The sequence below is a fragment of the Erythrolamprus reginae genome, chromosome Z, assembly GCF_031021105.1.
Source record: "Erythrolamprus reginae isolate rEryReg1 chromosome Z, rEryReg1.hap1, whole genome shotgun sequence".
NCBI classification, from domain to species: Eukaryota; Metazoa; Chordata; class Lepidosauria; order Squamata; family Dipsadidae; genus Erythrolamprus; species Erythrolamprus reginae.
The window spans coordinates 75,980,548-75,995,372 of NC_091963.1; the positions used below are offsets into that span (position 1 = coordinate 75,980,548).

The window sequence follows — 14,825 nt, forward strand, 5'->3', positions numbered from 1 at the left end:
AGATATTCTGGTCCAGTGCCATGAAGGGCTTTAAAGGTCATAACCAACACTTTGAATTGTGACCGGAAACTGATCGGCAGCCAATGCAGACTGCGGAGTGATGGAGAAACATGGGCATACCTAGGTAAGCCCATGACTGCTCTCGCAGCTGCATTTTGCATGATCTGAAGTTTCCGAACACTTTTCAAAGGTAGCCCCATGTAGAGAGCATTACAGTAGTCGAACCTCGAGGTGATGAGGGCATGAGTGACTGTGAGCAATGAGTCCCAGTCCAGATAGGGCCGCAACTGGTGCACCAGGCGAACCTGGGCAAACGCCCCCCTCGCCACAGCTGAGAGATGTTGTTCTAATGTGAGCTGTGGATCGAGGAGGACGCCCAAGTTGCGGACCCTCTCTGAGGGGGTCAATAATTCCCCCCCCCAGGGTAATGGACGGACAGATGGAATTGTCCTTGGGAGGCAAAACCCACAGCCACTCCGTCTTATCCGGGTTGAGCTTGAGTCTGTTGACACCCATCCAGGCCCCAACAGCCTCCAGGCACCGGCACATCACTTCCACCGCTTCGTTGACTGGGCATGGGGTGGAGATGTAAAGCTGGGTATCGTCCGCATATTGATGATACCTCACCCTAAATGGTGTTGAAGCAATTAAGTTCCAGAAAAAGTCCTGTATAAAAGTCCAAATAGGAGTCCAGGTCCCCAAATGTCCACGTTTCTGGGTAAGATGACCATTGTAATGCAGGCCACTGCCAGCATATCTCTCCTGGCTCCTATCAGTCCCTCTAGTCATTCCCCAATGTCCGCTGCTCTTCTCAAGAGGCATCTCCAGTTCTCTAGATAATCCTCCCTATTCCATGTGTTTTCTGTCTCATAGGTACTCACTCCGGATTCGATCTTGTAAATCCACCCTTTTCTAATGGCCCCTCCGACTCTGGGCGCCCCCACCATCTGGCGCTCTGGCGTCCCAGGACCATCTGATTCTATGGTGAAGATCCTGCTGTCTTGCTCAGTTCTCTTAATGTTAAATCTACTCAGAATGGCATGGCAAGCAGATGTCTCAAAAGGCAGCGAGTAACAGTAAATGATAAGCAGCTGAGTAGACAGGCAGAATGACAGGCAAAAAACAACAGGCGGCTCTATTTTAGCTGGTGGCTGCCATTTTCTGAGCCCCAGCTGATTACCCAGCAGATTACTCAGCAATATCTCCGTGGCGAAAGTAACCAAACGCCACGGAGCAGGGGGCATCGAGGTCTTCATGGACCGGATGCAAAGGAGAACTTTCTTCTGGAAGGTCCTGATCCCCTCTCTGTCCTCCCCAGTGTAGATGTACGAATGGAGGCAGCAGGCAGTGTACCACAATGCCACAGATGACAGGTGGCTCAATTTCGTGTCACGGTCGCCATTTTCCGAAGCCCAGCTGATTAAATTGCAGACTCCGGGGCGAAGAAAGGAACAGAAGAAAGGAGCAGAAACAACACGGGGAACAGGGAGCGAGGATCTTCTTGGCCAGCAGCTGCTCACTTCTCCAAACTGTAGTGTCGCAGATGACAGGCGGCTCAGTTTCGTCTCGCTGTCACAATCACATTCACCATTTTCCGAAGCCCAGTTGATTACAGGCTCTGGACGAAAAACGGAGCAGAAAAGAGCAGAACAGCATGGAGGGACAGAAAATGAGGATCTTCTTGGGCAGCAACTGCTCACCTCTCTGAACTGTAAATCCGGTGCTAAATGAAACCACAATTCCCATATATTTCTTGATGTTATCACTCGTAGTCCAGCGGAGCAGCAATTCTACCCTCCTCCTTGCTCCCCACCGGAATCTTCCTCCCCCCGTCCCCATCTTCCTCCCTCATCCCCATCTTCCTCCCCGCAATCCCCCAGCTCAGAAATGAAATATTCAGACGAAACTTAAAGCACTCAAAGTACAAGCACATAACAATTCCACTTACCAAAATAGCCAAAGACTGAAAGAGGCCTTATAAGTTTCACTCCAGGTGTATCCATTGGCACAATAATCATACTATGCTGTTTATATCTAATAAAAGTAATGTGATATTGAATACTGAATAAGACAATAACAGAAGATACTCTGGATTAATTTAGCAATTTCTAAACATTATCAGTTTCCCTACATGCAAAGAACTTCTTACTAGCACTGATGATGTTACCTAGCTTGATTAATGAAATGTACAAGCGGGCTCAAAGAGCACCGAAGACCTCTCAGGTGAACCCTGAGCTACAAATATTCTCCTTTAATAGTTATGATTCTTAGAGCAGCAACCTAGAAGTAATTGACAGTATCTTAGCAGCTGTGTGACAAAAATTTACTCCATAGTGTAATTATACCAAAAATTAGCTGTTTCTTGTTTCATAAATATTTCAAACATTTCTTCTTACTTGGATGCAGAAGTATTTTTATCTTTGCCCATTACAATAGCAAACTTGCAGTTGGGATTTCCAGCTCCTGAAAAATGAACACAAAAAAATTTCTTGAAAGCTTTATCATTGGATTAAGAATCTACAATATTTTTAACTTTTCAGAAAAGAAAATACATGATCAATAGATGTTGCTTTCCAGTAAATTTAAAAGCAACAGTTAAACAGAACATTGGAACACTGTGTGTGTTGGAAAACTACTTCTAAATAGGACAAAAATATTAGCCATATGTAGAAAAAGCTTTGTGCTGGTATAAGATCATGTTTTACACTAAGGCAGAAATCCAGAAAATTTTGCTGATCATCCCTCATCTACAAAAAGATCAATATTACTATCTTTTCTAATGGTTTTGGACTTGTCATTAATATAGAAAAAGCAAAAAATATCCTAAAAAGACAAATTTGAACAATAATTTATTATGTATATTCAGATGTGAGCTAGCTTTCTTCAGCATAAACTTGCAACAAAGTTGGGTGTGGGAATATATCCCCCCCCCTTTAAAAAGTTTTTTAATCTTTTATCCAACACTCCATACACAAATCCATATACTTTCAAATATACAGTATTACCATAAATACATACTTGTACATTTTAATCAAACATTTGTATATTCTTTATATATAAAACAATTGATTCCAGGTATTTTTTTCTGTAATTATATTGCTTCTAAATAAAAATAAAAAAAATCTAATTTTGTCATTTGGGATATCCACCAATTAATTTAAAAAAATTCCCCTCAAATTAACCACTATTAGCTTAATTTACCAAAATAGTTATTCTTCCTCTTGACATTTAATAATTATCCCATATTTCCTTCTTCATCTTATTTATCATTCTTTTTTTCCCTCCTGCTTTATCATAACCAAATGACCCATAGGAAACCCTATTCATTTGGATAATTTTCTTAAACTAACATTATGCTTCTTGTATAATCTTCCTTATTTTATCAACTTTATTTCAAGTCATTTAATTCTTCAAGTCTCAACATTTTCCAAATAAATTAAAGCCGATCTCACAATATAGTAAATAATCTCTTTTTTTCATTTAATCTATTTCTATTCTCTCTAACTTTTAGATATCCACCTTTAAAACTAGTGATTAATTTATTCAATCCAAAAATTAGCCTAACACTATTATCAATTTATCTTTCTAATATATACTATCCACCAATATAAACAAGACAAAAAACCCTCTTCAATTTTAGCAGTTTAATTACATTAATTATATCTATCATTCTTATCACAATAAATTATAGGATAATGATTATAATTTAAAAAAGGAAAAAGGAAAAAAAAAGAAAAAATCTTTCAACCACATTCCAACATCCATCATCAAATTCCTATTAATTTCTCAACCACTTCCCTTTTGTATATATAGTGTCTCCATCCCCATTTCATATTTTCTTCCCATTCTTTTTTACTTTTATAGCAAAAACTCTCTCTTTTTCTCCTTTTAAAATCTGTTCTCTGTATAAATCTAGTTTTTTCCATACCTTTTATAACTTTATGCTTCTCAAACTCATCATCGTCATCATCAATCTAAACATGATCATTTTTAATATCATTTTCTGTTTTGTCACTGTAAACCCCAGTGAAATCATTAGGTTCATCAATATAATCATTAAGCAATATTTCATTATCAATATTATTTCCCTCTTCAAGGAGAGGGCCGTGGCCAGGCGCCATGGCAGTATGGAGTTCTCTGCTCTCTGTGGGAACCTTGAATTGTGGGAACCAGGGGGGGCGGTTCTTTTGGAACTGACCCCAGAGCTGCCCTGGAGGGGCAGTGAAGAAAAGGGACATTGTTTGGGACCTATTTGGGGGCAGCATACTCCACAGAAACCTGAACAAGAGCCTTCGACTGGCAGTGACAAAGATTGGCTTGGTGAGAGAGATATAATAGCAGCTGCGGCTATGTGTTGAAAGGATCGGGAATATAAGCAATTGGGAGCGATCTGGAATGAGGGTATGAAGACTTGTGCAGGAGGACTAGAGAAGAGCAAAAAAATGAGGTTGGTGAATGCCTTTTGTGCCTATTATTATTATTATTATTATTATTATTATTATTATTATTATTATTATTATTATTATTATTATTATTATGTCAATACAACACAGAAAACGAGATCACTATGCTGGATTTTGTATTTCATCACCAGTCGGGCGCTTCCCAAGCACCTAGGACTGCATGATGTAGCGGCGAATTATGTTTGCCGATCCCAGTAAAGCGGCCTTTTGCAATTGACAGATGGAGATTTTGTCAATTCTGAAGGTTTACAAATGTCCACTGAGATCCTTTGGCACTGCGCCCAGCGTGCCAAATACCACTGGGACCACTTTCACTGGCTTATGCCAGAGTTGTTACAGCTCGATTTTTAGATCTTCGTATTTCACTAATTTCTCTAGCTGCTTCTCCTCAATTCTGCTGTCTCCTGGGATTGCGATGTCTGGTGTGTTATGCTTCAGAATTCGGTCAGTCGGAAGTCGGAAGTCCCACAGAAGTTTTGCTTGCTCATTTTCAACCACTTTTTCAGGCTTATGATCCCACCAGTTATTTGCCACTGGCACATGTTCCAGTGGATCATCTGTGCCACAGCATCGTGTCTATGCTTGTAGTCAGTCTGTGCGATTTTTTGCAGCAGCTGAGTATGTGATCAATTGTTTCATCTGTTTCTTTACAGAGTCTGCACTTTGGATCGTCTGTTGATTTTTCAATTCTGGCTTTGACAGCATTTGTTCTAATGGCCTGTTCTTGTGCTGCTAGTATTAGTCCTTCTGTGTCCTTTTTGAGTGTTCCACTTGTAAGCCATGACCAGGTCTTTTCTTTATCCACTTTGCCTTCAATCTTCTCCATGCAATGCTTTCTTCCGCCAACTGTCCATACGATGCTGAGTTACAGTTTTTCTGTACTGGTCCTTAGTTTGCTTCACCTTGAGAAACTTCCTATTGTTGACCTTCATTAACGCTGACTCTTTGCTGTCCTTCACATAGTCCGCTAAAGCATGCTTCTCTTTTTCCACTGTCTGCTTCACTTGCAAAAGTCCTCTGCCGCCTATTTTCCTTGGTAAATACAGCCTGTCAACATCACTGCGGGGGTGTAGCGCATGATGGATCGTCATTAATTTTCTGGTTTTCCTGTCCAAGTTGTCTAGCTCTGCTTGAGTCCAATTATTATTATTATTAGTAGTAGTAGTAGTAGTAGTAGTAGTATTAATATTATTAGTATTATTATTAGAATTGTATGCCGCCCCTCTCCGGAGACTCAGAGCAGTTTACAACAACAAAACAATATAAATCCAATAGTTTAGTTTAGTTTAATCAGATTTGTATGCCGCCCCTCTCCGCAGACTCGGGGCGGCTCACAGCAACAGCAATACAAGACAAATCCAATATTAAATTAATTTTAAGAACACCACAAGTTAAAAACCAATCATACACACTAGCATACCATACACAAATTTTATAAGCCTAGGGGGAAGGAACATGTCAATTCCCCCATGCCTGACGACAGAGGTGGGTTTTAAGGAGCTTACGAAAGGCTAGGAGGGTGGGGGCAACTCTGATATCTGGGGGGAGTTGATTCCAAAGGGTCGGGGCCGCCACAGAGAAGGGTCTTCCCCTGGGTCCCGCCAAACGACATTGTTTAGTTGACGGGACCCGGAGAAGGCCAACTCTGTGGGACCTAACTGGTCGCTGGGATTCGTGCGGCAGAAGGCGGTCCCGGAGATATTCTGGTCCGGTGCCATGAAGGGCTTTATAGGTCATAACCAACACTTTGAATTGTGACCGGAAACTGATCGGCAACCAATGCAGACTGCGGAGTGTTGGTGTGACATGGGCAAATTTAGGAAAGCCCATGATAGCTCTCGCAGCTGCATTCTGCACGATCTGAAGTTTCCGAACACTTTTCAAAGGTAGACCCATGTAGAGAGCGTTACAGTAGTCGAGCCTCGAGGTGATGAGGGCATGAGTGACTGTGAGCAGTGACTCCCGGTCCAAATAGGGCCGCAACTGGTGCACCAGACGAACCTGGGCAAACGCCCCCCTCGCCACAGCTGAAAGATGTTTCTCTAATGTGAGCTGTGGATCGAGGAGGACGCCCAAGTTGCGGACCCTCTCTGAGGGGGTTAGTGACTCCCCCCCCAGGGTGATGGATGGACAGATGGAATTGTCCTTGGGAGGCAAAACCCACAGCCACTCCGTCTTATCCGGGTTGAGGTTGAGTCTGTTGACACCCATCCAGACCCCAACAGCCTCCAAGCACCGGCACATCACTTCCACTGCTTCGCCGACTGGACAAGGGGTGGAGATGTAAAGCTGGGTATCATCTGCATACTGATGATACCTCACCCCATGCCCTTGGATGATCTCACCCAGCGGTTTCATGTAGATATTAAATAGTAGGGGGGAGAGGACCGACCCCTGAGGCACCCCACAAGGGAGTAACCTAGAGGTCGACCTCTGACCCCCCACTAACACCGACTGCGACCGGCCAGAGAGGTAGGAAGAGAACCACTGAAGGACAGTGCCTCCCGCTCCCAACCCCTCCAGCCGGTGCAGAAGGATACCATGGTCGATGGTATCGAAAGCCGCTGAGAGGTCAAGAAGCACCAGGACAGAGGATAAACCCCTGTCCCGGGCCCGCCAGAGATCATCCATCAGCGCGACCAAAGCAGTTTCCGTGCTGTAGCCGGGCCTGAATCCTGACTGCTGAGGACCTAGATAATCGGCTTCTTCCAAGGACCGCTGGAGCTGGAGCGCCACCACCTTCTCAACAACCTTCCCCATAAAGGGAAGGTTGGAGACTGGTCGATAGTTGTTGAGAATGGCTGGGTCCAGGGAAGGCTTCTTGAGGAGGGGGCGCACAAGTGCCTCCTTGTAGGGATCCGGGAAGGACCCCCTCCCCAAAGAAGCGTTGACAATCTCCTGGACCCAGCTCCGTGTCACCTCCCTGCTGGCCGAAACCAGCCAGGAGGGACACGGATCCAGTAAACAGGTGGCGGAACTCACAGCTCCAATGGCCTTGTCCACTTCATCAGGTGTCACCAGATCAAACTCTTCCCAGACAGGTGGACAAGTACGTGCCCCAGTCACCTCAACTGACTCGTTGTCAGTCGACTCTGTATTCCAATTGGAGTCGAGGTCCGCTCGGATCCGAGCGATTTTATCAGCGAAAAACATGTTAAAATCCTCGGCGCTACTCTGCAAGGGCTCCCCAACTCCCCCCTGATTAAGAAGGGAGCGGGTCACCCTAAACAGAGCGGCCGGGCGGGATTCCGCTGATGCAATCAAGGCGGAATGATACGCGCATCTTGCCGCCTTGAGCGCCACTTTGTAAGTCTTAACATGTGCTCTTACAAGTGTTCGATCGCATTCGGACTTACTCTTTCTCCATCGCTTCTCTAGACGTCTCTTCTGGCGTTTCAACTCCCGGAGCTCCTCGTTGAACCATGGAGCTCTACGGGGTCTAGTGCCGCGGAGAGGTCGCAATGGCGCAATTCGGTCAAGAGCCTCCGCTGCAGCCTTGTTCCAGGCCTCAGCCAGAGACTCTGCCGAACTGTGTACGAGTGTATCTGGAATAACCCCAAGCGCCTTCTGAAAGCCCTCTGGATCCATCAGGCGTCTGGGGCGGAACAGCTTAATCGGTTCCGCCTCCCTGCGGGGAAGGATTGGAGCCAGGAAGTCAAGCCGTAGTAGGAAATGGTCTGACCATGACACAGGCAACACTTCTAAGCCCCTTAGTCTCAGACCATTACTCAGTTGCTCAGAGAGGAATACCATGTCGGGTGCATGCCCCCCCTCATGAGTCGGACCCTGTACTACTTGGGTCAGGTCCATGGCTGTCATGGTGGCCATGAACTCCTGTGCCAGTCCAGAGGTTTCACCGAGCGACGGCAGGTTAAAGTCCCCCAAGACAATAAGTCCGGGGAACCCCACCGCCAGCCCGGCTACCTCCTCGAGTAGCACAGGCAGGGCTTGTGACACGCAGCTGGGAGGCAGGTACGTGAGAAACAAGCCCACCTGGACCCCTAAGTCCAACTTCACCAGGAGGGACTCGCAGCCCGCAATCTCTGGAGCAACGAGTCTACGCAAGCCAAGGCTCTCCCTGGCTATAATAGCCACTCCTCCCCCCCTTCCCTGGGGTCGAGGCTGATGCCATATCTGAAACCCGGCTGGGCAAATTTCAGAGAGAGGGACTCCTCCCTCTGGGCCCAGCCAGGTTTCAGTAACACATGCCAGGTCGGCCTCCTCATCCAGGATCAGATCCCGGATGAGGAGAGCTTTATTTACCACCGACCTGGCATTGAGTAGCAGCAGCTTGAGCCCAGGGCCAGAATTACACTCATCACCAGCACCCAGGATTGGGTTCACAGAGCCGGAACAAGGGATTGTTATTACGCAACGATCTCTTGTTCCCCTGGAACGGCTAGCTCTGTGTCCCCCGCCATATCTGCCTCTCCCCAGCAGGACTGGAATATTCCGACCCTCTACCACCTCAGACATCGGTGCCCCCTCCCCTCCTGCCTCTCCTGTGTCAGGTAGGCTAATCAAATCATTCATACCATTTATTTCATCCATACCAAAGTTCCACCCAGCCCACCCATAACAATCATTCATTTCATACATGTCATCATACCCACCCCAATAATTCATTAGTTTAAAACTCCTTCTAAAAAATTAGCTAAAATATTAATTATTAAAAATTCAATATAGATTCAATTAAAAAACAATATAAAAATCAATTACACTAAAATAGGATACTAATTAACACTATGTTATTCTCAAGATCTTAATAGAATAACATATAATTATTAAAAATCGTTAAAGTTATAAAGTGCTAAAGTTGTAGAGTGCAAAAAATATAGGAAATAATTAAGATGATATTCCATCAGGTCAACAACACAGCACCAGTTCTAAAGAGTGAGTTCTGGAGAGAAAAGTTCAATGACCAAGGAGAAGTCCAAGTATATTGTTTTCTAGGATCTTGGGATCTTTGGTGCCAGCCACTGCCACTGGCTGGCACTCTCAGTTCTTTCTGTGGATCCACAATCACTTTTCCTCCTCTGCTCCCAGTCTCCAGTCCCTCTACAGTCTTACATGGTTTTAGTACAGACTCCATGTGGGCTCAGTAAGATGAGTTTCAATCTCTGGCTCCGACTCGGTCTCCTCCTTCCTTGTAAGTCCACCTATTCCGATGGCCCCTCCGATGCCGGGCGCCCCCACCATCTGGCGCCACGGCTTCTCAGGACCATCCAGTTCAATGGGGAGGATCCGGCTGGCTTGCTCAGTTCCGATAATATTACAACCACTTAAAGTAGCAGCAGCAGCAAGCAGATGACTCAGCAAAAGGAAAAGAAACAGCGAACAACAGCCGATGGTAAGCAGGAAGTAGACAGGCAAAGCGGCAGCCGGCTCCAGTTCTCATCAGGGGGCCGCCATTATCCGAGCCCCAGCTGATTGCCTGGTGATATCTCCCTTGCGAAAAGAAAGCAGCCTGCAAAACGCTGCGGAGCAAGGGGGGGGGCATCAGAATCTCCCCAGATTATATAAGGGAGTGTCTTCCTCTGGGGCTCTGTCTTCTCACTGCTCTCTGTCCCTCCGAAATGAATAAGCAGCAAACGGAGGCAACAGACTGTGTGTCTCGAAGCCGCAGATGACAGGCGGCTCAGTCACGTCACAACGCCGCAGTCGCCATTTTCGGAGCCCAGCTGATCAAACTGCCGGGCCTGGGGTAAAAGAGGGGCGGAAAACAGCGCGGGGGGAGCAGGGGGCGAGCGTCCTCCTCGGCAGCAAATGCTCACCTCTCCAAAACTGCAAGTCCTGTATAGCATTAACCAGGGGTTCCTATATTATTTGATGTTATCTACCGTAGCCAGCGGAGCAGCAGTCCCACCCCTCCTCTCTGCTCCCCAACCGGTTTTAAAAACAATTTAAAACCCTTAATATAAAAACAATCATAGATCTCATGCAGACCATAAGTAAAGTGGAGACGGCACAGGGGAATCAATTCCCTCATGCCAGACAGCAGAGGTGGGTTTTAAGGAGTTTGTGAAAGGCAAGGAGGGTGGGGGCAGTCCTAATCTCTGGGGGGAGTTGGTTCCAAAGGGTTGGGGCCTCCAGGCACCGGCACATCACTTCCATTGCTTCGTTGACTGGACACGGAGTGGTGAGGTACAGCTGGGTATCATCAGTGTACTAATGATACCTCATCCCATGCCCTTGGATGATCTCGCCCAGTGGGTTCATGTAGATATTAAATAGCAGAGGGGAGAGGAACGACCCCTGAAGCACCCCACAAGGGAGAAACCTACAGGTCGACCTCTGATCCCCCCCCCCAACTAACACCGACTGCGACCGAATGGATCGGATTCAGGCTTACTCTTCCTCCATCGCTTCTCTAGATGTCTCTTCTGGCGTTTCAACTCCCGGAGCTCCTCAGTAAACCAAGGAGCTCTCCGGGGTCTAGTGCCGCGGAGAGGTCACAATGGCGCAATCTGGTCAAGAGCCTCCGTTGCAGCCTTGTTCCAGGCCTCAGCAAGAGACTCTGCCAAACTGTGGATGAGTGCATCTGGAATAACCCCAAGTGCCCTCTGAAAGCCCTCTGGGTCCATTAGGAGTCTGGGGTGGAACCATCTAGTCGGTTCCGCCTCCCTGCAGGGAAGCCAGGAAGTTAAGCCGCAGTAGAAAATGGTCTGACCATGACAAAGGCAACACTTCTAAGCCCCTTAGTCTCAGACTATTACCCAATTGCTCAGAGAGGAATACCATGTCGGGTGCATGCCCCCCCTTGTGAGTCGGACCCTGTACTACTTGAGTCAGGTCCATGGCTGTCATGGTGGCCATGAACTCCTGCGCTAGCCCAGAGGTTTCACCAAGCCACGGTAGGTTGAAGTCCCCCAAGATAGTAAGTCTGGGGAACCCTACCGCCAGCCCGGCTACATCCTCGAGGAGCACAGGCAGGGCTTTTGACACGCAGCTGGGAGGCAGGTACATGAGCAACAAGCCCACCTGAACCCCTAAGTCCAACTTCACAAGGAGGGACTCACAACCCGCAATCTCTGGAGCAACGAGTCTACACAGGCAAAGGCTCTCCATGGCTATAATAGCCACTCCTCCCCCCCTTCCCCGTAGTCGAGGCTGATGCCATACCTGAACCCAGCTGGGCAAATTTCAGAGAGAGGAACTGCTCCCTCTGGGCCCTGCCAGGTTTCAGTCACACATGCCAGGTCGGCCTCCTCCTCCAGGATCAAATCCCGGATGAGGAGAGCTTTATTTACCACCGACCTGGCATTGAGTAGCAGCAGCCTCAGCCCAGGGCCAGAATTATACTTGTTACCAGTACCCTGGGTTGAGCTCACAGAACCGGAAAAGGGATTGTTATTGAGCAGCAATCTCTCCTTCCCCTGGAACAGCTAGCTCCATGGCTCCCGCCCTATCTGCCTCTCCCCAGCATGACCGGGATATTCTGACCCTCTGCCACCCCAGAGATAGGTGCCCCTTCCCTCCTGCCTTTCCAACGTCAGGTGGGCCAAGTATATCAGCATACCATTCCCATTCACCTCATCCACACCGTAGTCCCACCCACCCCACCCCACCCATCCCACCCACCCCCATTCATTCCATAATCATCCACACAATACATATAACCCCATTCATATTGTGGTCGTTAGCTGAGGTTCCATTGTACTATAAACAAAAGTCAAATTTGTGGATGTTATCTTTAATGACTGAATTGTAATGCAAATGATTGCTAAGATACCATTAACATATCCAATTGAAGAGCTTCCTGATGATTTATTTCTGAAAAGTGGAAGAAAGTGGAAGAAGAGAGTGGAAAAAAGCTGAGAGAATAAAACAGATGTGCCTTTTATAGGCTTGAGATTGAGGCTGTGGAAGTTACTGCGTAGCAGTTGAATTATCAGAAAATGGAAGGCTTGTAAATTGGTGACACGAGAAAAAGAGCCTGCTGGTTGGTAGACTTGCTATTTCATTTGGTCTTTTGGGAATTTTAAGACAAAGATTTAAGAAATTTAAGAATTTGTAAACATGATGGAATTTAATTTTACTGAGTTGAGAGAATCACTGAGAGAATTGATGGAGGTTTTCTTTGACAATTGTTTAGAATTTTTGGAAATGCAACTTAAAACAAGACAAGATACTGCAGAAAATGAAGATATTAAGAAAAATACTGAATCATACAAGGAGGAAGGAAAAAAAGTGATGACCGATGAAATTAAACTAGACTGTGTTGATGATTTTAATGTATAATATTATGAACACAAAGATGATGATTACTTTGAAAATGATGAATTTATTAGGGGAAAAGAGAGAGACAGTAAAGATGTGGAGGCTAACAACTGTAAAGAGATAGGTAAGGGATTAATAAGGTTCTTAAAAATAGAAAAGGAATTGGGGTAAAGATTAGGTATGATCAGAACAACAGAAAGAACAGAAAAAGAGAAAGGAGAGAGAGAAAAGGGGGAAATTAAAGAAATGGAGATGGAAAAAATACAAATATAGTACAAAAAAGATGAGGTTAGATAAAGTATTATTATGAATATATGAGAGGCTTTTTATTTTGGTTATCTTTTCAGATCCTTCTTTATTATTGTAATGCTCTTTTTGTTGTCTTTGTTTTATTGTGAGTAAAGGTGATAACGTTGATGTGGTGGTGCATCTTGGCACAAATGATTTGTCCCAGAGAAATGTTAATGTATTAAAAAATGATTTCCAATGTCTTAGTGTGGAGCTGGGCAGAATAACTGATTCAGTGACTTTCTCAGAGGTGTTGCCAGTTTGTGGTCAGGAGGATAAAACAACTTGTATCGCAGAGTTTAATGTGTGGTTAAGGCAGTGGTGTAAAGTTAAATGTTTTGGCTATGTAAGTAATGATGTCAATAGGTGGTCTAATAGGGAGTTGTTTAAGAGGGATGGTTTGCATTCATCATACAGAGGTACCCAGGTGCTCAGTGAGGAGTTCAGAAGTTTTTTGAACAGGCATTTGAACTAGGTAAAGGGGACAGAAATGTAACTGATGTGGATGATTTCTGTCTCCGACCAATGAGGATAAATCAGTTTCTTGAAGTTTATGAAAAGGGAGCTGTAAATAAAATAGATTTATTTATTTTTATTTATTTATTTATTAGATTTTATGCCGCCCCTCTCCGTAGACTCGGGGTGGCTAACAACAATAATAAAACAGTGTATGACAAATCTAATATTTAAAATAGCTAAAAACCCTTATTAAAAACCAAACATACACACAAACAAACATACTATGCACAAACTGTATAGGCCTGGGGGGAAGGAATATCTCAATTCCCCCATGCCTGACGACAGAGGTGGGTTTTAAGGAGCTTACGAAAGGCGAGGAGTGTGGGGGCAATTCTGATCTCTGGGGGGGAGTTGGTTCCAGATAAAATAGATGTAGTTGTTGATGATAAGGGGCAAACTAATAACGATAATAATGTTCTTCGCGTAATTTGCACAAATGCTCGAAGCTTGAGGAACAAGCTCTGTGAGTTAATGGCCATAACATTCTAGAGATAATTTGGATCTGATTGCCATAACTAAGACATGGTTTAAGGACTCTAATGAATGGGAAATATCCATAGCAGGATATACATTGTATAGGAAAGATAGAGTAGAGAGAAGGGGAGGTGGAGTAGCCATTTACGTTAAGGAAAGTCTAACAGCAACACTAATTCAAAATACATGTAAAGAACTGGAGATTCTCTGGGTTTGCATGCAAACTAAAGAGGGTTCTGTCATTAGAACTGGGATGATCTATAGGCCTCCAGGGCGATCTGAGGATTATGACAACAAGATGGTAGATGAAATTACCCAAATGGCAATAAAGGGAGATATTGTGGTTATGGGTGATTTCAACATGCCTGATGTTGACTGGAATATCCCCAGTGCCTTTATATGCAAAAGTAAGAATACAGTAGAGGCCTTTACAGGAGCAGCTCTAGCACAGCTGGTTAAGACACCAACTAGAAGGGAGAATATTCTAGATTTAGTGACCATGTTTGTGGTTTGATGTAAAAACTGATTGTGAGCAATCCTATACTGCAACCAAAATATTGAATTTCAGAAAAACAAATGGGGGGATATTTAAATAATGAATTAAAGGGGAGGGATAAAATGGCAGGAGCGAGCACCCAGTGGACTGTATTAAAAAAGGCCATCTTAAAAGCCACTGGACTGTATGTAAGGCAAATAACTAAAGGTAAAAGGAAGAAGAAACCGCTATGGTTTATCAATGATGTAAGGGCTATAGTCAATGAAAAAAAGTCTACCTATAGGAGGTATAAAGAGTCTGGAAGTATAGCTGATAGAAAGGTGTATAAAATGAGACAGAAGGAGGCGGGAACAGGTAATATATGC

The 14,825-nt window shown here is 45.0% G+C and overlaps 1 protein-coding gene across 2 annotated transcripts in view; it reads right to left on the minus strand.

The window, feature by feature from the left end:
- Nucleotides 1-14,825, minus strand: part of ACAD11 (acyl-CoA dehydrogenase family member 11) — a 150,798-nt gene that overhangs the window by 9,659 nt on the left and 126,314 nt on the right. For both annotated transcript variants that reach the window (XM_070726354.1, XM_070726353.1), the window contains exons 14-15: nucleotides 2,397-2,463; nucleotides 1,949-2,034 (exon numbers count right to left, since the gene is read on the minus strand). In XM_070726354.1, the coding sequence (XP_070582455.1) occupies nucleotides 1,949-2,034; nucleotides 2,397-2,463 (153 nt within the window). The remainder of the gene's footprint in view (nucleotides 1-1,948; nucleotides 2,035-2,396; nucleotides 2,464-14,825) is intronic.